General features: G+C 35.2%; 1 protein-coding gene across 3 annotated transcripts in view; it reads right to left on the bottom strand.

Moving 5' to 3' along the window:
• The window catches only part of LOC150094771 (RCC1 and BTB domain-containing protein 1-like), a 224,173-nt gene that overhangs the window by 47,873 nt on the left and 151,323 nt on the right, over positions 1-24,977 (bottom strand). For all 3 annotated transcript variants that reach the window (XM_090410997.1, XM_090410998.1, XM_090410999.1), the window contains exons 9-12: positions 23,398-23,453; positions 10,060-10,130; positions 1,045-1,098; positions 736-833 (exon numbers count right to left, since the gene is read on the bottom strand). In XM_090410997.1, coding sequence (XP_090267123.1) covers positions 736-833; positions 1,045-1,098; positions 10,060-10,130; positions 23,398-23,453 — 279 coding nt within the window. The remainder of the gene's footprint in view (positions 1-735; positions 834-1,044; positions 1,099-10,059; positions 10,131-23,397; positions 23,454-24,977) is intronic.

Raw genomic sequence — 24,977 nt, forward strand, 5'->3', positions numbered from 1 at the left:
TAATCATTAGCCTAATCATATCACTAATATATATATAATAAGTTTACAACCTTTTTTTGAATGAGATTCACATAAAAAAAACTTTTGTGACTAACTTTTCATGGGTGGGAGCAACATACAAAAAAATAAAAATAAAACCAAAACAGCAATCACTAAGACCAGCCAACAGCAGATACTAAGGATGAAGTAAAAAGCCTTTTAATCCATAATTAATCTCATTAACTTTATCTTCCAGTCTCACAATTCTGTCACACAACATGAAAGAAATGTATCATGTAACATTTGCTGATTAAAAACCTTTTAATTCATAATTATTCTTATTAACTTTATCTTCTAGTCTCATAATTCTGTCACACCACATGAGAAATGTATCATGCAACATTTGCTGATTGTGCAAAACCTGCTGAAAACACTTACTCTTAAGAATGATTCCAATATAGGCATCAAAAACTTGGTTTGAATATCTAAAAAGTTATTTTATCTCTGTTACTGTACACTTTTCTTTGAAAATACTTCATGTTATGTTTAATGTTATGCTATGTGTAGAAAAATTTCACAGATTCCATCCATGTGTTACCTATAATAATTATAACAAAAGATCATAATCACTCCAGTTCCAATATATTACAACCTAAAAACATTCATAAGGAATAGTGATATTTTCATTATACTCACATTCAACATAAAAGAAATTATTTTATTTTATAATTTTTCATTTAAATAAATAAACATTACCTATTGCATCTTCAGGAGGAAGGTCAACTTCATCAGTATAGAGATATCTTAGAAATGCTCGATACACTGGATATGAAAACTGGGTTATGTCCACAATGCTATCAAAGCCAAATAAAAAATGGTATATTTTAATTACAGAAAAATTCATTATATTAAAAAAAAAAAACGACATCTTAAAGCATGCTTCACTTTACTCCTCACCAATTAGCTATTTTATATCGATTAAATATAGTAAAGTTGACTCACTCTTTATATTAACTAAATTACTTAATTTATACTAACAAAATACAGGAATGCTCAGCTACATACTCTTTCTCATCTTCTCCCCAGTGAGCTTGGAACATAGACCTAAAATGTTCACACCTAAAAAACAAAAAAAGTCATTCATGAAAATCTCTGGATTTTCATACTAATTTTCTAGTATCATTTTTATAAATTTAAAAGAAGAATGATGAAGTTTTATGCTGACTTCATTTTTTAAGCTAAAGGACAACTAAAAATAAGCAGTCCTAGTCAGTTAAATCATCATATCCAATTTCATGACACAGCACTTCAATGCAAATGACAAAAAATGTTTGAATAAGGAAAATAATGACCTTCACATGAAATAATAAAATTATTTCAATAATTCAAAAAAAGTAGTATACATACTAAAAAATAAATAAGCACAGATGGTAAGATAAAATTTTGAAAGCAAACAAAGATATTATTGCAAATGATAATAAAATGGTGAAATGGTGTATTTTGTAATACCATCAATCTTGTATGGTGATACCATTTATCACTACAAATGTACTATGAAGAGTGGTAAGAAAGTAATGCCTCTAGTTTTTCTTCTTTCACCAAGAGAATGATATGAAACTTTATGCATAAAGCACTGGATAATAGTAGTCTCTAGTTCCAGTAATGAGTGGACATTACTGTATTAATATACGATAATATTATTATATACAAGGCATGTTCAAAAAATGACTGAGATTTTGCTATAAAGACTTTTGCTCATTTTAAGCACTATCCCCCCTTCAAAGTAGTTCCCTCTACTTGCAACACTGCTCCCAAAATTTCTTCCATTGTTGGAATGTGTTAAGTTCTGAATGAAACTGAAACTATATTAAATTATATTTTCTTCAGAACTTAACATGCATCTTACACATTTTGGCATATACTGATATATCAGATGGATAAAGTCACTTGTAGATTACCAGAAATATTAATAATTATGAATATATTTGTCTACACTTTGTGTTGTAATGCATATACTATAAATAGTCCATTGTTTAAACTTTGCTAAATTTGTATAATTGCTGGGAGAAGGCTAATCAGATTAAGTACCGATAGCCAGGAGCAAAACATGTACAGCAAGTACACGTGCACGATGGAAGGAGAGCACGCAGTCTTAATTTTGTAGAACAAGTTTTGAGCACTGGGGTGGGGGGGGGTTACCATCATGACCAGTAATACTTATTGGTACTTATACTACTCAAGATTCTTATAATGTCTTTTTAACAAAAGACAAGGCAGCAGTGAATGAAATGTTTTTACTTTGGTCATCTATGCAGGAGATGGGGAAGAATGATGCCAGGAGATCAGTATTATATTTGTACAACGTTAATGGCACCATCTGTATAGAAGAGAGAGCTGGGTAAAAACATGAATGGATAGAAGTCACACCAAGCTGAAGCAAATTTTATGGCTGGCCTCTTTTGGATTTTTTTTTAGAGTCACTTCGGCTCTGTTGAATTTTCTGCTTTAACTGTTTTGGTATATTGGACTGAGAATAAAGTTAGGATAATGGTCAGGAATTTTGAATAGAAATAGGATGAAAGCCTTCTTTTCAGCAAGAATTAATTCAATTATGTGGTCAGCGTGTATTCTAATCATGTGCATGGAAATAGAAATCAGAATCTAAAAAAAAAAAAAAAATTAGAAAGGAAGGGTATCTGCCCTCCTCAGAAAGCAAACCAATTTACAAAGAGTTAGAGCTCAAAGACTGCTATATATTTCCTTTGTGGAAAGAAAAGATGTGTTAGAAGATTTTTTTTAAGTTCAATAATTGCATTTAATAATAGAGTTTTATATTTTCCCAAATTTCTACTTTAAATCTTCAATGAAGTTTAGTCTTCACTGTCTTGGTAATGCATATTTATGCTGACGTGGTAATTCTCTAGTTCTGCCAATTCAATTTATTTTCTGTTGATATTTCACCAGCCAGCATAAAAAATTTTATCATGCTTTACAATCATTTTGTTTCAGTTTAAGCCAATGAAGAATACAATTTGGTCAGTTCAAATTGCCAGCCCATTGTTCAGTAACCTGCTCCAACCAAATCACTGAACTAATTCTTGGAATGAAAGCCTTTATCACCCAAACGATTCAAAAAGCACAAACTACTATCCAGATTTTGGTTTTCTAACAAGGGTACCAAGGGTTTTGCATACTGCCAAATGGGTAGAAACCAAAACTTCAACATCCTCAACTGACAACAGAAAGACCACTAGTCAATCCAAATATGGTTTTGAAGCATTTCCAAGAACTGCACATGCATTCCTCCGTGATCAGAAGATTCCAGAATAATTTGGATACATCAAGTCTTCTGATACTGATGGTATCCCCCCCCCCAAAAAAAAATTGTGCTTGTGCTCTTGAATAAATATCCATCCTTTATCACCTTCATAATTTTTCATATGTATCTACCCTTCAGCATGGAAACAAGCATATACCAATAGATTCCCAAAAAAAGAGATAAAAGTCAGTCATTTGCACCTCAATTCAAAAATAATGGAGAATGTCATCAATAATGAACTCCTTCACTACCCAGACTCCAATTAATCAGTGACACCACCAATATGGATTCTACCACTCTCAATCCATAGAAGATCTTGCCAACATTCACTCTATCTATGGACTCAAGCTTTGGACAGGTTTGGCAAAATTCATATTCTCTCTCTCTCTCTCTCTCTCTAGACATTTCTAACAATTTTGATGGGGCCTGGCACAATGGCCTACTGACCTAGTTACCATGTTCTACCATCCATCCTTTGCAGCTGGACTGCCAATTTCCTCTTTGGTGCATGGCAGATGACTTCAGATTTCCACACTAATACCAGAGTACCTAGTTTGCACTTTCACCCACACTTTCTCCTAAACAAATGACTGACTTCTTATAACTAACCTCAAATCCTATCCCCAGTTAAGCTGATGATAGTCCTTTTCATTCAACAACCCTTGTAGTACTCCCAGCTACAAGATCTTCCATAATCAGTCTTAAATTATTATTATTACTGACAACTCCTAGGAGTCCTTAGACTCATCGAAGAAGGACCTAAACATCATGTCAAAAACTATCCAACATTTGCCCAGTATCTATCATACTTGACTTATTCACAGTTATCGCACCCACAACAGACTGGCAACCTATTCCACTCATTCGCTACTCTCTCTTCAAGCAAAAAACCTAGTATTAATACCCTTGCTAACTACACTCTTACTCAGTTTCCATTGATGGCCCGTAGTTCTACCATCAAAACCTGTACTGAAAAATTTCATCTGAATTAATCTTGTAAAAACTCTTCAGTAATTTGTATGTCTCAATCATATCACCCAGTTTCTGTAACTCACAAATCTTCAACCTGTTCCTGTAAGGTTCTTTTCAAAGATTGGTCACTCACCTCTGGATTCTCCCCTCCTCCTCACCAAGAAGTCCTGGCACCCAGATCTGTGTGCAGTAGTCAAGATGGAGTCTTATCAAGGCTCAGTTAAAGAGGAACAATAACCTGCTTGTCAAAGTATTCTTCAGTAACCAAGTGAGCTGATGAACTGCTTTAGCCACTCTTGCTATGTGCCCCCTAAACTTAAACTCCCTAACACTCCCAAGTCTCTGGCTTCATCAATTTCCTGGATTACAGTTCCACCAATATGGTATACAACTGGTAATCTTTTCACCCCAAAATGCATAATCTTACACTTTGCTACATTAAACTGACATCCATTCTCCTTTGCCTAGTCTGCCAATCTATCCAAATCATCTTGCAAAATTTTGACATCATCTGTATTAACTATTGTTCTACCCAGCTTTGCATCATCAGCAAAGAATTGAACAGTTCCTCTCAGATCCTTTCCTATAATGAACAGAACCGCATGCCACCTATTACAGGCCTTCTTTTGGATAGTATTGATAAATACTGATCTTCTCATTATATTTCAGGGGTTAGGCCAACCTTGTCAACATAATAACCAAAACATAATTATTTCTTATGTCATACAAGAAAAACTCCCCTCATGTTTAATAATACCACATCTCCATATAGTATCAGATCTCTTCTTGGGCTTTCTCCTATGACTTTAGCCTCTACTGGCATTTATGCCAGTAGAGGCTAAAGCCATCCATTCTAAGATAGGGAGGATTAAGACATTATTTCTCACCTGTACAACTCCTAAGGCTGTATAAATCCCAAATCCTCCCTATCTTAAAATACTGTTTTCACATATAGAATACTGTACTAAAACCCTCTCTAAAAATGCTTGAGGCTATCCAGAAAAGGGTGATTGGATTAACTGGATTAACTGATCCTTCTCTCAAAGATTTGTTTGACCATTCGCAAATTAGATTTTCTGCCATCTAAATACCTAAATACCTAAATAATGAGGTACAATGTTATGCATAATCTTCTAACTCAGTTTAGCACCAATGACTATTAAATTATTTCAGGAAATTACAACATATACTAAATATTAATTAAAAGAAAAACTTTAATCAATACTTCCTATATTTTGGCAATGTTACATTACCGTCTTCATGGGAACATAAAGAAGAGAGTAACTAACGTTGTTCCTAGAGTCCAAAACTGCCCCCCTAGTGCTAAATTGGGTTGTCTTGGATGTTGGGCTGATGTTCTCACGATGCAAGCTTCCCAAATTCGGGGCAGTCTCATGCACCCAAATTTGTTGAGGTTGGAGTAAATTGATGAATATAGCCAAATTTGGGAAGCTTGCATCATGAGAACATCAGCCCAATATCCAAGACAACCCAATTCAACCCACTAGGGGGCACCTTTAGGACTCTAGGAACAATGTTAGTTATTCTCTTCGGCCTCATTTGCTTGTTATTAGTGCCTGCATGCACATATCACAGTTTTATGTTCCCATGAAGATGGCAATGTAACATTGCCGAAATATAGGAAGTATTGATTCAAATTTTTCTTTTTGATTAATATTTAGTATATGCTGTCATCGTCCGGTAGTAGCATCCTCTATCACGAGGGTTGCAGCAGATGAGCAGCTCTTCTCCATTTCTCTCTGTCTGTCGCCTCCATCATTCTTAAACTAGTCCATTCCACGATGTCATCGAACCACTCTCCAGTTGGTCTTCCACGTCTTCTCTTCCCCTTGTAATATAGTTCTTGTCAGGTGTCCCAGAGAGCTTCTCAGAAGATGTCCTGCAAACCTGGTCTTTCTTTGCATAATATTCTTGAGCAGTGCTCTTTCCATCCCAACTCTTCTTAAAACTTCTTGATTTGATATTCTCTCTGTATAGCTAATCTTTTCCATCTTTCTATAACACCACATTTCCAATGCATTAATTCTTTCCATATCTCTCTTTCTGAGTGTCCATGACTCACTTCCATAACTTACAATACTCCAAACTATTGCTTTAACTATTCCAACTCTAACACCTATTTTAATATTCTTGTTTATTAAAATTCTCTTCATTTCCATAAATGCCGAATTAGTTTGCCTATTCTATTTCTAATGTCCAACTCTGAAGTTCCTTTCTCTGAGATCCAGCTACCTAAATATTGAAATCTATCCACGTCTTCAAAAATCTTTCCTCCACATCTTATCATTACGTTATCTCCTATTTTTCTGCCCATTATCATTATCTTGGTCTTCTTTGTGTTAATCCTTAGTCCGTACTCTTTACAAGAGTTTTCAATTCTTTGAACAATTTGTTGTAATCCATTTTCACTTTTTGTCATCACCACCATCATCCACATATCTTAACTCATTAATGATTCTTCCATTTATTTTTATTCCTTCTTCTACATCCTCAATGCCTCTCTAAGCATCTGTTCACTATAAAGGTTAAACAATAATGGTGATAACTTGCATCCTTGTCTAACTCATCTCTCCACCGGGAATTCTCCTATTTCTTCTCCATTTACATACTGACGCTGTTTGTGACCAATATAATCTCTTTAAAATTTCCAAGTCATAAGAGTCAATATCAATATTTTCTAGAATGTCAAAAAGCCTTTTATGTTTCACTGTATCAAATGCCTTTTCAAAATCTAGAAATCCCAAAAACAACTTTCCCCCATGGTTTAGTATTTTCTTCCCAATAATTCTTAGACAAGTTATAGCCTTTCTAGTTCCTCTGTTGGTCTGGAATCCAAACTGGTCCTCATTCATTTCTTTTTCTATTTTATTCTTAATTCTCTCTAAAATTATTTGTGCCAGAATTTTTGCTGTGTGAGTTATAAGACTTATCGTTCTAAAATTGTTACAGTCTAAAACTCCCATCTTTTTTGGAATGGGGATAAAAATTGATCTTCTAAACTCCTCTGGTAATTCTTGTCCTTCATAAATTCCATTAATAATTTGCCATAACACTTCCATACATTTTTTTCACCTATATTCCTTATGAGTTCTATCTGTAAACCATCTATTCCAGGGTATTTTCCTTCTTTCATCTTTTGAATTGCTAGATTCAATTCCTCCCTCATGATGTACAGTCTCTGCCCACTATGCTCTTTCATTTGATTTTTTTCTCTTTCTCTGTCTTCATAAAGTTTACTTACATATTCATATATTTCTCTCATTCATTTCTTCCTCTACTTTCTTTGCGAATTAACTCGGCGTACTTGGTATCTTCAGCCGTTCCATGTTCCATGATTTGTTCCGTTTCTCTGCAGTTACCTTTTTTTAGATTAATCCTCATCTGAGTTGACAGCAATATATGATCTGTATCACAGTCTGCTCCTGGATATGTTGTCACATCTTTTATGTTTCTATATCTTTTGTTTATCAAAACATAATCTATCCGATTTCTTCTACTATTTATATCCTCTCCTGGGGCTTTCCACGTATACAATCTTCTTGAATGTTTCTTAAACCAAGTGTTCATAATTGCTAAATCATGTTTTCTACATGAAATCCAATAGCATATCTCCTCTTTCATTTCTCACTCCCAATCCATATAGCCCAACAATATCTTCCTCTTCCAATTTTTGCATTCATATCGTCCTGTATTATATCTTTTGTTTCTTTACATTTCAAACCCTGTTCTATATCACTATAAACTCTCTCTACCTTCTCATCCTCATAATCACAAGCAGGTAAATATACCTGAATAAGTAGAATATTTCTTGGTTTTGGTTTCATCTTTACCACCAAAACTCTTTATCTCAAGGGCTCACTTTAGTGAGTATAGGAGTGGAAAACCAGAGTACCTGATGCTGGACCATACCTTATTTCATGTAATATACATCTGTTATATTATCTATAGGATGGTCCCTACTCTTATTTCTTTCTTTCCTTTTCTTCTTTCTTGTTCCTTCCCCCAATGCGATTAGAGTACTCAAGGGCTAGGGTGAATCTTTTGATGTTTCTACTTTCTTCATGCATAGAAGGCAATGGGAAACCACTATGCTTCTACTTTTCTCTTGGATGAGCAGCAAGGATCAAAATGACGAGGGACGCACAGTTCAGGATGGGACTCCTGGGTCCAGAACTGCACAATTGGCTACCATGAAGGTCATTTGTTCCAGTATCGATATTGACCAGATTGCATGTCAGCCTGTGGGAGGTGGAGAAGAGGAAAATGGAATATATTCATGTGGAAAAGGAGCTAAAAGTAATTTTCACACTGAATCTTGGAATGTGAATACCTTACTTCAAACTGGAAGACTGGATATTGTAAATCTATATTGTAAAGATGGAGATGCTAAGATTGAAAATAGATGTTCTAGGAATGGCTGAGGTGAGATGGAAAGAAAAAGGAGATTTTCGAACAGAGGATGGAATGAGAATAATTTATTCAGGAGGGTAAGAGCAACATCAAGCAGGTGTTGGTATAATATTGAACAAATGAGTGGCAGGATGTGTGAACGGCTACTGGCAAATCTCAGACAGTATACGTTGTAATTTCCTGAAATAATTTAATAGTCATGTATTACCAACATATCAACGAGAATTAGCACCAATAGGTCAGAAATTCTATAAATAAAAAAAAAAGAATGCTTGATACAAAAATTTTGGCATTATATCCATGCTATATTGCAGTTTTTGCAACAGCAAACCGCAATGATTGTGCATAATAATACCACCCAAATCTAATTCTGATGTTGACGGGAGGGAAAGCAAATGTCAACAACTTGCCTCTACACAAACAGTAGTCAAATCTTCTTGTCCCTTGCCAAGCCCAATGAACAAGTCTTCTGCTTTTCTATACTTCCACCTCCCTCTCTCTTTCTCACACACACACACACACATCCAGATTGTGCTGGCATGACCACCAAAAATCAAGCTTACTTCCCGACAACATTCTTTTGCTCCAACTTCTACACAGATGACCACAGCAAATTATCTGCCATTAAACCAAGAACAACCAACAACCTATCTTGTCCTGATGGTATCCCCCCCCCATTTGTGCACAAAATCTGGTAATCATCAATATCCTATAACTTCAGCTTTCTTGGAAACAAGACCAGCCTTACTTACTGTGTCATGTTTGGTCTCAAAACAAATGAGAATAGGTTTATATAACAATTAGTCCACTTAACATCGTCAGGGTACTTTTTTTGAGTGTGGTGAGATTGCATTAAAACAACCACGATCCAGTGGAAGAATAATAGTGGTTAGTTGATGGAGTTAGGAGTGCTTGATCGAACTAACTGAACAGTGCCATTTGGAAGAAAACTGTTAATAGTTTATATCAAAAATGGAAATACTAACTATGTCAGGCTGACTCTTATATACATTCCTTGAAGGTAAATCAGATAATGACAATCATTTAAGTGACTGATCCACCTTCATAATATGCTTAGATCTCTTTCCAGTTTTGTTCAAATTAGAACAAAATATTTTCATGTAAATAGAATTTAATAAATTTTGTAATAATCAAGATCAGTAACTTAACTTATAGAAAACAAAGCTACAGTTCACCAATTTGTGGTTCATGACATATTAATTTTTTTTTAATCACTAAATTGTTTCAGGTGTTTGAATTAGCTTAAACAAAATACTCCAGTAAAACTAAGAAGTCTACAAAGAAAAATAAATGACTTACTTCACTTTGACCTTGTAAATAGTGTAAGTAACAATTACCTTATTTTTAATATTGCTTTATGAACATATATCACTTTGCCTTCAATACAAAACTTCAGGTCACTGGTATTCTGGAAATATAGTAAAAAAAAAAAAAAAGTAATTATATATATAATAATCACATGCTTTGCACAAACATAATGAAAAATATTTATTGTCATATTATATTGTCAAAAAGATTTAGTACCAGAATCAAGACAAGTGGATTCTATGTAATTTAGGATACAGAACTTAAAAATGGAATGTCTCACATACCATGTTAAGGTTCTTTGTTACTGATTTTTTCAAAGGAAAAACGATTGCCAACTAAGGGGGGGGGGGGGTATTTTGAAAAATTAATGTAATTAGCCAAAATTCAAGTATTTGAACATTTAACCTCTCTACCGCCATGGTGGACGAGATAGTGAGATCAAATTGCACTTCTTATCCATGTTATTCAATAGGTGTTACAGAATCGTATCCAGATTTTGTTGGATGTCTATAAACATCATGGCCGGTTGGGGGGGTGGGTGTTAATTTAAAAAAAGAAAAAAAGAAAAAAAAAGTGCTTATAAGACATTTCTAAGTCAAATATACACCATAATGTAGTGAGGGCAGAGGCATAACTAGGGAGGGGGCAGTCCACCCCGAGCGGCACTTTGAACCTTTTTGAACTTTTGCAGTTAATTCCAAAATGCAGTCTCGAGAACTCAGTTTCAAATATTGTAATACTGCTGCGAATTTTCCTCACACTTGCTGTAAGTGTTGCTAGTTGTGAGAGGAGTTTTTCTAAATTAAATTTCATTAAGAATTACCTACATTATTATGAAATAGACTTCACCAGTGTCATCGATGATTTTGCTAACAGAAAAGCAAGAAAAATAAAATGTTAGAATGTTGAAATTGAAGTTTTACTTAAAAAATAAACATAGTGTTTTAATTTATTTCCCTATACGTCGATTTGCCTTCTTGTAGTATTTTTGGTATGTATTGAGAGGGGTGGCAAAATCTCTAGCTACACCACTGAGTGAGGGTGAACTTAGGGAAAAGCTGACTGTGCTCTCTGGAGAAATGCAAGACTCCCCCAGTAGGGCCTCCTATGGCAGACAGTGATCTCTAAGGAAAACATGTATTGTGACAAGAAAAGAAAGTAAAAGGCAAAGCACTTTATATGGATTTTGCAAAGAAAAACTTATAAACACAGGTTTAAGATATTGATACATGGTGCCAGAGGATGGGACGCCAAGCCTGAAAGGCATCAGAATAGGTGCTAGAAAGGAGCAATGCAGAGCTTCTAATGAAATAAACAAGTATGATGAAGCTGAATTAAAGCATTCAAAAAAAGTAACTGCTAAGAGAGGTAATTAGAAGATGCTCCCACATTATGGATTTACATAAAACAGAAGCATGGAATGTAAGAAGCATGTTTTGGAGAAAATTGGACTCAATAAAGAAAGAAATCAGAAAAACTCAAGATTTTACAATTAGTAAACTTAAAATGAAAGGTACAGATCATTGTGATACTGAGGGCTTCAGCATATATCACTCTGCACATGAAAGTTTTAGAACAAATGGAACAGAATTCACAGTGAGTATGAAAAATACATGGAGATGCAATCCATGTTTGACAGAATAATCCAAATCAGAATAAAGACATATCCAGCAAATTTTCCTGTTCAGAAATCCTCATCAGAGTTTCTGAGCACAAGGACTACATACGGTTCCACCAATACAACCACTCAGGATTTGCTGACCATGCTTTGGACACCCACCACAGAATATGCAGGAAGAAGGCCACTCTATTACACTGCACAAATACAAATATGAAAGGCTGTTCCTCGAATCTGCCTCAAATAAACTTTCAAAACCTCAGCAAATTTGGGTGCATGAGACTGCCCCAAATCTGGGAAGCATTAATCCTCAGATCTTCAGCCTAATAACCAAGATTACCCAATTTAGCCAACTGGGAGGGGGTGGGAGCACTATTTAGGACTCTAGGCTCGCTTTGGTTGCCTTTCTTCAGCCTCATTTGCTCAGTGTTAGTGCCTGCATGCACATCTTTTTTTTTTTTTTTTTTTTTAATTTTTATCCCTGATGATGGCAATGTAACACTGACAAAATACAGGAAAGTAATAATTAAAATTTGTATAATGAATATTTTAGTATATGTTATTTCCTGAAAAATAATAGCTATGAGTAAACCAATGTATAAGCCTATCTACCAGGAAGAATGAAAACTGATTATGATGACCTTACTAATACAGATAAAACTGCCTACCAACTTTCAATCACACTTAAATTTGACTAAATTTTACTCTTGTATTACTGTTAACAGCTAAAAATGTACAGTATTACTATACATTTCTTTGCAGTTCAACTTAAAGCAGTAAACTACAGTTAATTGCAAAGATATTACTACACAAAAAGTACTAAAATCCTTAACATTATAAAAAAAAATAATATACACAAGGTTATGATTGTATTTGAATATCTTTTATATTAGTACTTTTAATATGAACACACACACACACACACACACACACACACACACTTGGAAAGAAGTTAATGGACATCCCTATGAACAAGATGCATCGTGCCATGTAAAGGTGACATGTCTGTAACTGTTATAAATTGGAGGAATATGATACTCCCAAGTGAAGTGTATTTGGGTGAAATGGCTGTGAGAAGCAAACTGATTTAGTTTGAAAAAGGAGTTACGATAGGATGCCATGTTGCAGGCCTATCTGTTTAGCAAATTGTTGACAAACTGGGCCATCTCAGGTCAACAATCAATGATATCATACTGAGATGGAAGTGCAGGAAGTAAACTACAAGTGCTACCAGCAGTGGGCGACTGATTGCACTCATCAAAAGTGACCGTAGGGTTCTACAAAGGATATTACGTAAAAAATCACCATTTGTCGTCCGACATGTTGAATGTGGAGTTACAGGGATTGACTGGATCGCAAGTCTACATAAAAACATTCAGAACCAAGGCTCACAACATGGGTTTTCATGGTAGAACTACAATATGCAAATCCTACATTACCAAAACCAACATAGTGTTGTTCAGTAGCAAAGAGCATGTACAGTGGGACATAGAAACTTGGAAAGCTGTGTTATGGAGCAACGAATCACGCTCACTGTACTGAGCAGACATGCATGTGAGTGTGGCAGGTGCCCAGTGAATGTCTCCTACCAGTGTGCATAACCCCAACTATGAAATTGGGAAGTGGTGGTGAGATGGTATGGTCCTGTTTTTCCTGGTTTGGAGTTGGACCTCTATTTGTGGTGCTACAAACAGTGAACTCTGAGAGGTATCTGGATATTCTGGACGATACAATGCTTCCTACTTTGTGGCATATCTATCAGCAAGATAATGTACTGTGTCATAAGGCTGCTTATGTAACTGCATGGTTTTTGTGGACATGAACATAACTATGCTTGACTAGCCTCCACAGAGCCCTAATCTCAACCTTACTGAACATTGTGGGATGAACTGGAGTGTTAGGGCCTTTAATGAGGGTGCCATGGATGTTTGTTCCTTATGCTATGGTGTTCGCCCGAGCAGAGTGAGTAAGTGTGGGGGAAAAAAAAAAAAAAAAAAAAGAAAAAAAAAATCAGTATATATCTGCCCAGAGAATCTGATGTACCAGTATGAAATTGTAACTAAATGCAGAAAACTCCCATCTACAAATAGCAAATATGCTCTTTCTCAATCCTTTGCAAATACTACTGTGTGCAACTTCTGTCCATCTGTGCTTCCAACTCTCTCTCTTGTCCAGATGATAATACTGTAACAACACTAAAAGACAAAACTGATCTCATAGAATCATTGCTCTCGTCCAACTTTTTTCACAACCATACCTATAACAGCACACATGCCTTGATCTATAGCAAAAAAAAACTTGGAATAACCTAGATACCAAAATGCCCTTAGTTAAGATGGTATTTCCATTACACTTGAATGGTGTGCTCTAGAACTAACACCTATCTTATATGATTTCAACTTTTCCCTCCCCTTCAAATTCTACTTCCAAAATGCTATGGACTTTTAGTTGTGGATGGACTAAGGATTACATTGTTGGGAGATGCTGCTCTAAAGAGACTAAATGTTGTACATTTTCAAGCCACTTCAGGACTCCAAAGTGAATTAGTGACTATAGTACGTCCACAGATTCGAGACCCTTCAACACTTCTGCGCATATGAAAAGAAGGAGAATCCATTCCTATTATAGGGTAATCAATCTGTCTTGAGGGATGGGTTGTTTATTACTACATGTCGGAAAATTAACTTCTCTTTTATGATCATTGTAGTTTTTAAAGTGATAACTATTTTGCTTGTATAACAGTTAGAAAATTTTACATATAAAGCACATAAATTCGTGTGTTGGTGACCAATTTGTACATCGCCTTATTTCTTTCTCCCCTTCAAAATGAATGGACTCTTCTTGGCAGCCTGCCAAATGACAGCTCTCTATACTGTGGTGGACTATACCATATATTTCCATTACTCTAGATTCCGCAGCAAATCACAGCCTACATCATCCACCTCTGGAGACCTGCTGTGAAGAGGTTTAAAAGAAATCTGTGATATTGCACAACATTTCAAAAGGCATTTGATAGGGACTACTCAACAATTGTATTCTATGGTCTGCCACGAAGTTATTGTAATTGAATAGGCAGTTTACTCATGTTTATTCACTGCATGTCATGGTGGACACATCTGTCTCTCTCTTCAGATTTTTCTACTACTGCAGGAGTTCCCCAGGGCTCTGTTTTGTACTAACTTCTTTATTCTGCACATAAATGACCTCCTATCTGTCTGTCTCTTTCTGATCTCAGACCTTATCCACAGTTTTGTTGATAATAGTACTCCATTTCCCCCTATTCATTTGACAAATCTTACAAGTGCTTAAACATTCCAAGCTTTAAATCTCTTTAATCAATGTCAGCCTTTAACACTGATCTCCATACCATTATTCAATGGAGTGAAGACAATCAATGGAATCAAAACAACAAATATGTTTTCTTACAAGAAAGATGTCAGGTCAACTCCCCTTACCTTTAATTACATATCCAGCTTGCAAGACAAGATCTGATCTCTCTTCTTGGGATGGCATTCACCACTAGCCTTTTGTGCCACAAACACATCACATGCAACTTCCTCACCCTCCAAAATACTTGGAATTCTTTTCTAGTCAAGATTCTGGAACAACAATTTACAAACAGACAGAGAGTACAGCTATGGGTTCATGCCCCCCTTTTTTTTTTAATGAAAAACTTTGAAGCTCTTGACTTAGCCTCCACAAGCCTTCTATGTGAATATCTAATCAAATAGATTAGATTTTCCTCTGTCACCTCAATAGTCAACATCCGAGAATCCAATTTACAATAGAAAATGAAACTAACAGCAATGCCTTCCTAGCTATCTCAATAACATGTCTTCCTAATGGTAACCTCTCTTTCACAGTATAGAAGAAACCCACTCAGAGATGGATACATTCACAAAATTTCCCATTATTCCCATGTCCCCAATGATACGGTATCATAAAAACTAATGGAGCTTACATGGCCTCTCTTCCTATCCAATGGTTACATTCCTACTGAATCAAAATAAATAATTAAACCATTCCCCACTCCATTACTTCTCTTCAGAAGGATTTTAGTAATGCTATTGCCATCTTTATGTCCAAGGCACATTGCAAAAAATAGCAAGAATTTTAAAGAAATATGACCTCTACACAGAATTCAAGCTCCACTTGAAATGAGCTACCCTTATCCATTCCCCCTAAAGACCAACTTCTTCCTCTCACGGTTTTCCTGGTGTACACAATTCCCTATTTCTGCTAGTTGGTCTACTATAGACAGACAGGAAGATCAGCATTTGCTACCACCTGCACAGAACAAAAAATACATCCTCAATAATGACTTTAGTCAATCAGATCTTGCAGACCATGTTTTAGATACTACACATAAATCGACCAGAAAAATAAAACACCATGCTCCAACTGAAGCAGAAAAACTGTTTTTAGAACCTATAACTTCTCTTGAAAACCAGCCTAATCTGAATAAATATGGATGCATAACTTCCTAAAATATGGGGAGTAATCTACAAGATCTTAATTTACAAAGGCCTCCAAGCAGATGCTTCACTGAGTTAGGATTCTAGTCTTTCATCCACATGTTTTCACTTAATTTTGTGTTACCTTTATGTATTGTGTGGTACAAGTTTCATATTGTACTCCACAAAGATGTCTCTGTGACTGAAGTGAAATACTATAAGAATTAAATAGTTTTAATCCTTTCCCCAGTGCTGTTTTAATCTATTAAGCTTCCAATGAGATACCTAACTGCAAGGGAAGGATGTTAGTAGTGCATTGGAAAAGAAAACAGTGTTTGAAGAAAGCAGTATCAGACTGTATATGAGGATCAGGAGGATAAAGCATGTAGCAGTTAAATGAATGAGTAGTATCATTAAGCAGAGACCACAGAACAAGTTGTGGAAATTATAAAAGGAGAAAGGTGACCAGCAAGCTCCAAGAATAGTGCCAACAAGGAAGGCAAAATCATATTATGAGAGGAAATTGGAATTTCATCTGTCAACTCTGCTAAAGAGTTCTTTGGAATTTCATCTGTCAACTCTGCTAAAGAGTTCTTTGGAATTTTCTATATGAGAAGTAGAAAAAAAAATGACTATGGAATGATAACTATAACATGTGCTGATGGTGGGGAGACAACAGAAGTGGATGAAATGGATCAATTACTAAGTGGCCACTTAGTAATTGATCCATTATAGACCAGTTATATATCAGAAGTGGTTGTAGAAGTATTGGATAAGTTGGTCAATAATGAAATTCAGGAATGGGTGAATAAGAATATACTCATTATGAGGTTTCATGGAATGAAAACAGCATATATAAATAATTAAACACAAATTTAATTGCTCCTGTGTTTCATCACAGTCACTGAGACATCTTCAGGGAAACAATATAAAAATACACAAAATAATAAGTGCAAAAATTAGACAAAGGTTATTCTACAGGCATGACCTCTAGTGAAAAAAAATAAAAAGTAAAATAAAAAATACAGATAAATGCCAGTAGAATAACCGGTGATCAAATCGTTGTTTCTTTAGCTTACTGTGTGAAATGTAACTCAGCTTGTCCTTGTATATACTCCAGATGATGACCTTAATATGAAAGTCAAAATGTCAAGAAATTAAAATAGTTATTTATAACATGGTTGTAAAGTCGATAATTCTAAAACGAATGCTGATCACCGTGCAACATTAAAAGAAAGGATTCTGATAATTCATGGAGATTCGACACACAAGAGATTCAATCAATACGGTAAGTTGAAGATTCATGTTTCTGGTTTGATCAATCAACTGACATTTTTAAAATGTTGTAGGGACAGCAATATCATTCCGAATTGCATCAAACTAAAGAGAAAATTTACCTCACCAAAAGCAATGAATATACCACTGCATGGAGAAAGCATTACTCAGAGAAACAGATTCAGGCTACGAGAAAAAACTTGGCTGTTACTCAAAACCAGGTACAAAATGTAAAATTTGAACTTTCAAGTTACTTGAATGCAGATATTTGAATTATCCTCAAAAAGTGGACCAAGCTTTCATCACTCGTTGTCTCAGTATCTCCCATAATGCAAAGCACATCTCCTTGCAGACATGTATAATGCATAGCATTATACATCTCCATAAAATTCTGGTTGGGTGTTAACGTTCACTATGAAGAAATTCAAATATATAATGCATAGCATTATACATGTCCGTAAGGAGATGTGCTTTGCATTATGGGAGATACTGAGACAACAAGTGATGAGAGCTTGGTCCACCTTTGCCACGAGTTGCCTCACTCCTGAACTACTTCAGGCGCAAACTTTGTTTGCCTACACTTCGGTAAAGGATTAAACTAAATTTATCATAGTCTAACCAAGTGAAAAATAAACTTCCAGTGTAGTTGGATAGGTTAACTACATTATTGTTACCTGCAGGCGATTAGTGGCTCCTATTGTTTCTTGCTTCTGGTTGGTTATTAATGCTCACTGTGAAGAAATTCGAATATGTCTGTTGGTTTTGTCGATCTTTTAGTCTATGAAATTTGGATATGAGATTTTCTTTCTTAGTTTGAAGGATATTGTTTGCTGTGTTGTGCGTAATCTTTTCGAGGCCACTACCCAGGGTAGTGGCCCTTCCCTTAATGCATAGCATTATACATGTCTGCAAGGAGATGTGCTTTGCATTATGGGAGATACTGAGACAAGGAGAGATGAGAGCTTGGTCCACCTTTGCTACGAGTTGCCTCAGTCCTGAACTACTTCAGTTGCAAATTTTGTTTGCCTACAATTGGGTAAAGGATTAAACTAAATTTATTATAGTCTAACCAAGTGGAAAATAAACTTCCAATATCTTTCTCTAAATCCAGAGTAAATTAATAATAAGGTGGTACACCTTTTGGCAACTCGTATAAGTAAATATGACCTCTCCATTGCTTCTGACTTAGTATCACTACTTCTGGATCTGCCTCCCACTTACGAGACCTCAATAAAGGTTGAAACCGGTCTGGATAGTGGCCCTTCCCTTAATGCATAGCATTATACATGTCCGCAAGGAGATGTGCTTTGCATTATGGGAGATACTGAGACAAGAAGTAATGAGAGCTTGGTCCACCTTTGCTATGAGTTGCCTCAGTCCTGAACTACTTCAGGTGCAAACTTTGTTTGCCTACACTTGAGTAAAGGATTAAACTAAATTTATTATATCCAACTATGCCTTAAACAAAGATGAACTCTCACTACTCAGCAAAGGTCTAAAATTTGCCGTAGCATTCGGATCGATGACAAACTGGATTTTATTTGTAATATTGAAAGAGGCTTAAGATTCATCCCAAATAACATAGCAGATAAAATACATTTAGAAACCGCCAACATTTTAAATATAAATCATAAGAAAACAATAACAAACAACTTAACGAAACACGAATTAACAGCGGCAAAATCATTAAAATAAAATCTAAACATCATAATAACTAGAGCCGATGAAGGAAGTGCCACTGTTATTCTAAACCGAACCACTTATTTAGAAAAAATGAATCTGCTAGTCTCAGACAATAGTACATACCAAGTGGTTAACTACAACCCAACCAATAGAATAAAAAAGAAAACAGAGAAACTACTTAAATCGATTACTACATGGCCCGAAGATACAGTAAAAAAATTACTTCCTCACTACGCTCGTTCCCCGAGAATTACAAGATACAGTAAAAAAATTACTTCCTCACTATGCTCGTTCCCTGAGAATTTGCGGTCTACCAAAGATACACAAACAAAACGCACCACTCCGGCAGATAGTCGAAGGTATAGATAGCCCGAATTATCACCTAGCCAAGAAATTAGCAGCAAAACTCAAGGAGTTGGTAGGTCATTCTCCCCTCCTATATCAGAAACACACAACACTTCATAAACATAATCAAAGACATTACATTAGAAAAAGATGATTTATTAGTCAGTTTTGACGTCTCTGCCCTCTTTACGAATGTTCCAATCAATGACACAATCCTGCTTTTACAGAACAAATTCCCTCCAGATATCACGGCGCTCTTTGCGCATGTATTATGTTCTAGTTATTTTGTATGGCAAAATGCTTTCTACTTACAAAAAGAAGGCACAACCATGGGCTCGCCATTATCCCTCCCCCCATTGCTAACTTTTATATGGAACATTTTGAGCAACATCCTCTAGATCCCTCTCCTTTAAAACGCAAAGTTTGGCTTAGATACATTGACGATGTTTCGCAATCTGGCCCTATGGCTGCCAGACACTAGACACTTTCCTTAGCCACCTAAACAAATAACACAAATGCGTACAATTCACAATTGAGATTGAAAAACAGAACACACTTCTGTTTCTAGATACACTTGTTCACACATCTTCCTTCTGGCAGTCTTTTCTTCACTGTTTTCCAGAAACTGACACATACTGGCCAATATATACATACATAAACTCCTACCACCACCACCCAACACAAAAACTAGGTGTCATTAATACTCTAAAAAACAGGGCTTTGAAGATCTGCTCCAATGAACAAGCGCTGAAAGATGAATTTAACGTTATCAGCAATACTTTTCTAAAAAAATGGTTACAGCCAAAACACTTAACAAAATTCTCTACAAGACCTCAATAAAAAACAAAGATAAACCAAACTACAATAAAACTATAACCATTCCTTACATTAAAGGGACATCAGATAAAATAATCAGAATACTACAGAAATACAACCTCAAAGCCACCTTTAAATCTCCTGCAAAATTAAAAAGCTTACTCAACTCATTCAAAGACCCACCCTGGAGTATACTGTATTTATTGCACTTGTAATCTACAATATATAGGCGAAGAGGACGCACAATTCCTATCAGACAAAAGGAACATAAACGACACATTAAATATAATAACTATGGTGAAGCTGGCCTTTCTGATCATACCCTGAACACTTTACATAGAATTGACTGGAAAAGCACCAGTTGTTTACATCATGCCAAAACATGGCATGAATGCAAATTTAAGGAAGCCTGTGAGATTCTTATCAACCACCCCAATCTGAACAATAATGATGATGGTCTAAAAATTCCAAGCATATGGAAGGCACATATTCTACCCACGGAACCTTTCTCCCTAAGAGTTAACTATAAACAGGACTGTAGATAATCTAGAATCCTAAATCTAATATAACAATCGTAATGTTAAAAATAGGACATCATTGTTACTGTAAGAAAACTATAAGAAAGAATGTTTCTCTCATGTTATCTTAAATAGAATTTAGCTTTGATGTAGTTTCTAAATAATTAATTAATTTGTAATTTTATCTGTATTTTTTTTTTTTCGCTAGAGGTCATGCCAGTAGAATAGCTGGTGATCAAATCATTGTTTCTTTAGCTTACTGTGTGAAATGTACTCAGCTTGTCCTTGTATATTTGTATATACTCCAGATGATGACCTTAATATGAAGGTCAAAACATCAGGAAATTAAAATAGTTATTTATAACATGGTTGTAAAGTTCATAATTTCTAAAATGAACGAAGAATGACCAGTAAGTGTGGTTAAGTGTTCAGCTAACTTTTGACCAGGATGGATGGATGATTATAACATCAAGCTCATCTTCATGTTATTCTGATGAACTTTTACAGAAGGAATTTACAACATATTTAATTCACATCAAGTGGTTTTAAGGACTCTTTCATTAAAAAAAAAAAAAAAAAAAAAAAACTCTACCTCTTCTAATGCAGAAGAAATAACTCTCATTCCTATCCCTTATGGGCAAGGCATTTCTGAATGCATAGCTCAAGTTTTAAAACCACTGAATATTTGTTGTTGTTGTTGCCTTTCATTCCCATCAGAAAATTCTCCACCTTTCTCACTTCTAAGGACAAGCTGCTTCTTCTAGGTTTTCCAGATGTCTACCAGATTCCTTGCTCTTGCAACTTGTCTTATTCTGGACAAACCAGAAGATCTGCCTTTATTCATCTAGAAGAACACAAGTGTTCCATTAAATATCATGAGCATGCTATCTGCTGAACTAAATAGAACACTGGAACAAAACAACAGTTGTTCATAAAAGTTGTTTCCTCATAGAAAATCATTATAAAAAAAAACACATAAAAGTTTACTCCACTGTCCTAACTTAAACTGATTTATGGGCGATAGTAGAGATTAGCAGATTTAAAATGTTTTGTGTGTGTATTTTTTTATTTTTTGGAGACCCCTCCAGTCAATAATTTTCTAACCCCCAGGGTTAGGAAATTATTGACTGTTTTAGGTATCTTACATTAGCTGTCAAGGTGGCACATTTTAGAATTGTCTGTATTACTGAAGATGTCTATGGCACCTAGGCAAAAATTAAACAGTAAATAAGTTTTAATGCTAGTTTTCCTCTGTTTTTATAGTTATTATTAATACTTTCAAATCTACGACACAGTGTTATTTATATATATACATATATATATTTTTATGGAAGTTTTTTCACTTGGCTATGCTACTAATTATATATTGGTTTTATCCTTTATCCAAGTGTTAACAAACAAAGTTTGTGCCTGAAGTACTTTCAGGACTGAGGCAGCTCGTGGTAAAGGTGGTATAAGTTCTCCTCACTTGCTTTAGTATCTCCCATAATGCAATACTGTCTGCAAGGAGATGTGCTGCATTATGGGAGATACTAAGGCAAGCGAGGAGAACTTATACCACCTTTACCACGAGTTGCCTCAGTCCTGAAAGTATTTCAGGCACAAACTTTATTTGCTAACGCTTCGATAAAGGATGAAACCCAATATATAGTTAGTATTATTTATATTCAGAATGCATTTGATCTTGTGGCAATCAAAGACTGAAAGATGCACTGAAACAAGTTTCAGGAAAAACTGTGATAGTATGTTATTTTGCTAAATTTCATTGAAAACTAAATTTGCACAATAATTTTGTAATGTATTCAATGCACTTTTTTTCTGTCTGTGATTTTAAGATAAAAATAAGCTTGCTATCACAGATTATATTTTATCCACCAGTACAGTGGATAGTAGTAGTGCTAATGATGCGAGTAACATCCAAGAACACACTTGTTCGAGGGAGTTGCAGAGATGAGATTTGCCTTGTTGAGATACTTTTATCGGCCTGATTGGCTGAGTGGTTAGCGCATCTACTCTCCAGCCAAAAGGCTGCAGGTTCAAATCCCGCCGTGGGTATGGATGTTTGTGATTGTCTGCGAAAACACTAGTGGTAGTCAGTGGCGTTGGTGTAGATGATGAAGGTAGTTGTGGTTGGTGGAGACGGAGAGTTGTCAAGTAGGTGCCTTCCCACGATGAATCTTTGGACTCCCTAGAGGTGTTATGTAATAATAATAATTATTATTATATTGCACAATATTTTAATATAAAGTTGTGTTCATTATCACTAAAAGTGAAAACTACTTCTAATCAAATACTATAATTTCTTCAAAATTATTTTGTAGTGCAAGATGCAGCTGACTCTCATTATAGCAAATATTATAATTCATTCACCATAAATAATTACCAAAGCCTCCATGGCATCAATATAATGCTAAAAACATTCACTATGGCAAACAACCATCTGCTATAATAAACTATTTCCTTGGTATAGTTTATTATAGTAGGATGCTATAATAAATTATACCAAAGGACATTATAATAAACTATATTGCTAAGAGTTTGCTATAATGAGGAACTAACTAGTTATCATAATATACACAATTATCACATTTTGATGAAAATAATTCCTTTTGAATTGAACAAAAGCAGTTCATTATATACTTAATGATGAATACATACCAGGTCATCAAAGGCCACTCGAAGGCTATCGCTCACTCTGTTTGTCAGAGCCACATCTAAAAATAATAATAATGGTTATCTTTTTAAGAAACACTTTGGGCTGATAATGTTATATTTGTAGTATGCAGTGCAAAATCTTATGTGCAAAATCCTGTAAGCTGCATAATATTTGATGGTTTAATGAATTATAATTTGAAAAGAGTTTCAATGTATAGAAAAAATATTGTGTTCATTTAATAACAAAAATACAATTAAATTCTTAATCTTGAAAAAATGAAGTAACTTTGGAAACTCACCATGTGAAGTTCTGAAACAGATAAAATAAGTTGCATATTTAAGTGTCCCAGACCAGTATAGGTTCCACAACCAGTTGTTGCTGTTATTTGAAATAATGGTTAAAGTAACTAAGGTCATGATGCCCAGTGTATTATATCTGTTGCTTTCATGTGTTTATATGGTTAGACATAGGGGAAACTACTGCATGAGGAATTGGTGTGCCCAGGTGATCAAATCTATGCACAGTAGTCAAGATGCAGCTGAATCATAGCCTTATAAAGAAGGATAATAATCTCCATATCTTTACCTTTTAGCATGTTTTTCAACATCCAAGTAATCCTTTGAGCTATTTTACCAACTTTTGCGATATGCCCACAATTATCCCCCAAGTCCCTAGCCTTATCAATTTTCCTGCAACCCAGTATCATCAATGTGATACAAAGTATGTAACCTTTTCTACTGGAAGTGAATAACCTTACATTTTGTAACATTAAATTGGCAATCATTATCCTTTGCCAACAATGCCAATTTATTTAAATCATCCTGCAGGATACCTACATCATCTTTCTCAACTACTGCCCTCTCTAGTTTTGCATCATTAGCAAACAAACTGGATATCCTCCACCCCCCACCTCCTTAAATCTTTCCCTATATCATTGATATACAAATTAAAGAGTAGTGGCCCTAGTACAAAACCTTTTACAAAGCCATGCTGCCAACCATAGAGTACTGTATTTCCATTCATCCATTGCTGGATTTCACATTTAACCAACTGTTCCAATACTTTAATTACTCCGTATATTATAATAAATTTAGTTTAATCCTTTATCCCAGTGAGAGCAAACAAAGTTTGCGCCTGAAAATATTTTCAGGACTGAATATAGTGTTGTACTATCTTACCTGGGTAAGTAGTACAACACCAAGGCAACTCGTAGCAAAGGTGGAGCAAGCTACCAACACTTCTATCCCAGTATCTCCCATAATGCAAAACACATCTCCTTGTGGATATAAATACTGTTATGCATTAAAGGATTGGCCACTACCCAGACTAGTTTCGATCTTTATTGAGGTCTCTTCAGTGGGAGCCAGGCCCAGAGTTGGAGATACCAGGCAGAAGCAATAGCAAGGTCATCTTTACCTATAGGAGTTGCCAAAAGGTTTGCCACCCTTTTTTTTAAATTACTCTGGATTTAGAGAAAGATGTTGAAAGTTTATTTTTCACTAGGTTAGACTATAATAAATTTAGCTTAATCTTTTATTCCAGTGAGAGCAAACAAAGTTTGTGCCTGAAAATATTTTCAGGA

Source organism: Typopeltis vanoorti, chromosome 21 (assembly GCF_054136105.1).
Source record: "Typopeltis vanoorti isolate ZY-2024b chromosome 21, IOZ_Tvanoo_1.0, whole genome shotgun sequence".
Lineage (NCBI taxonomy): Eukaryota > Metazoa > Arthropoda > Arachnida > Uropygi > Thelyphonidae > Typopeltis > Typopeltis vanoorti.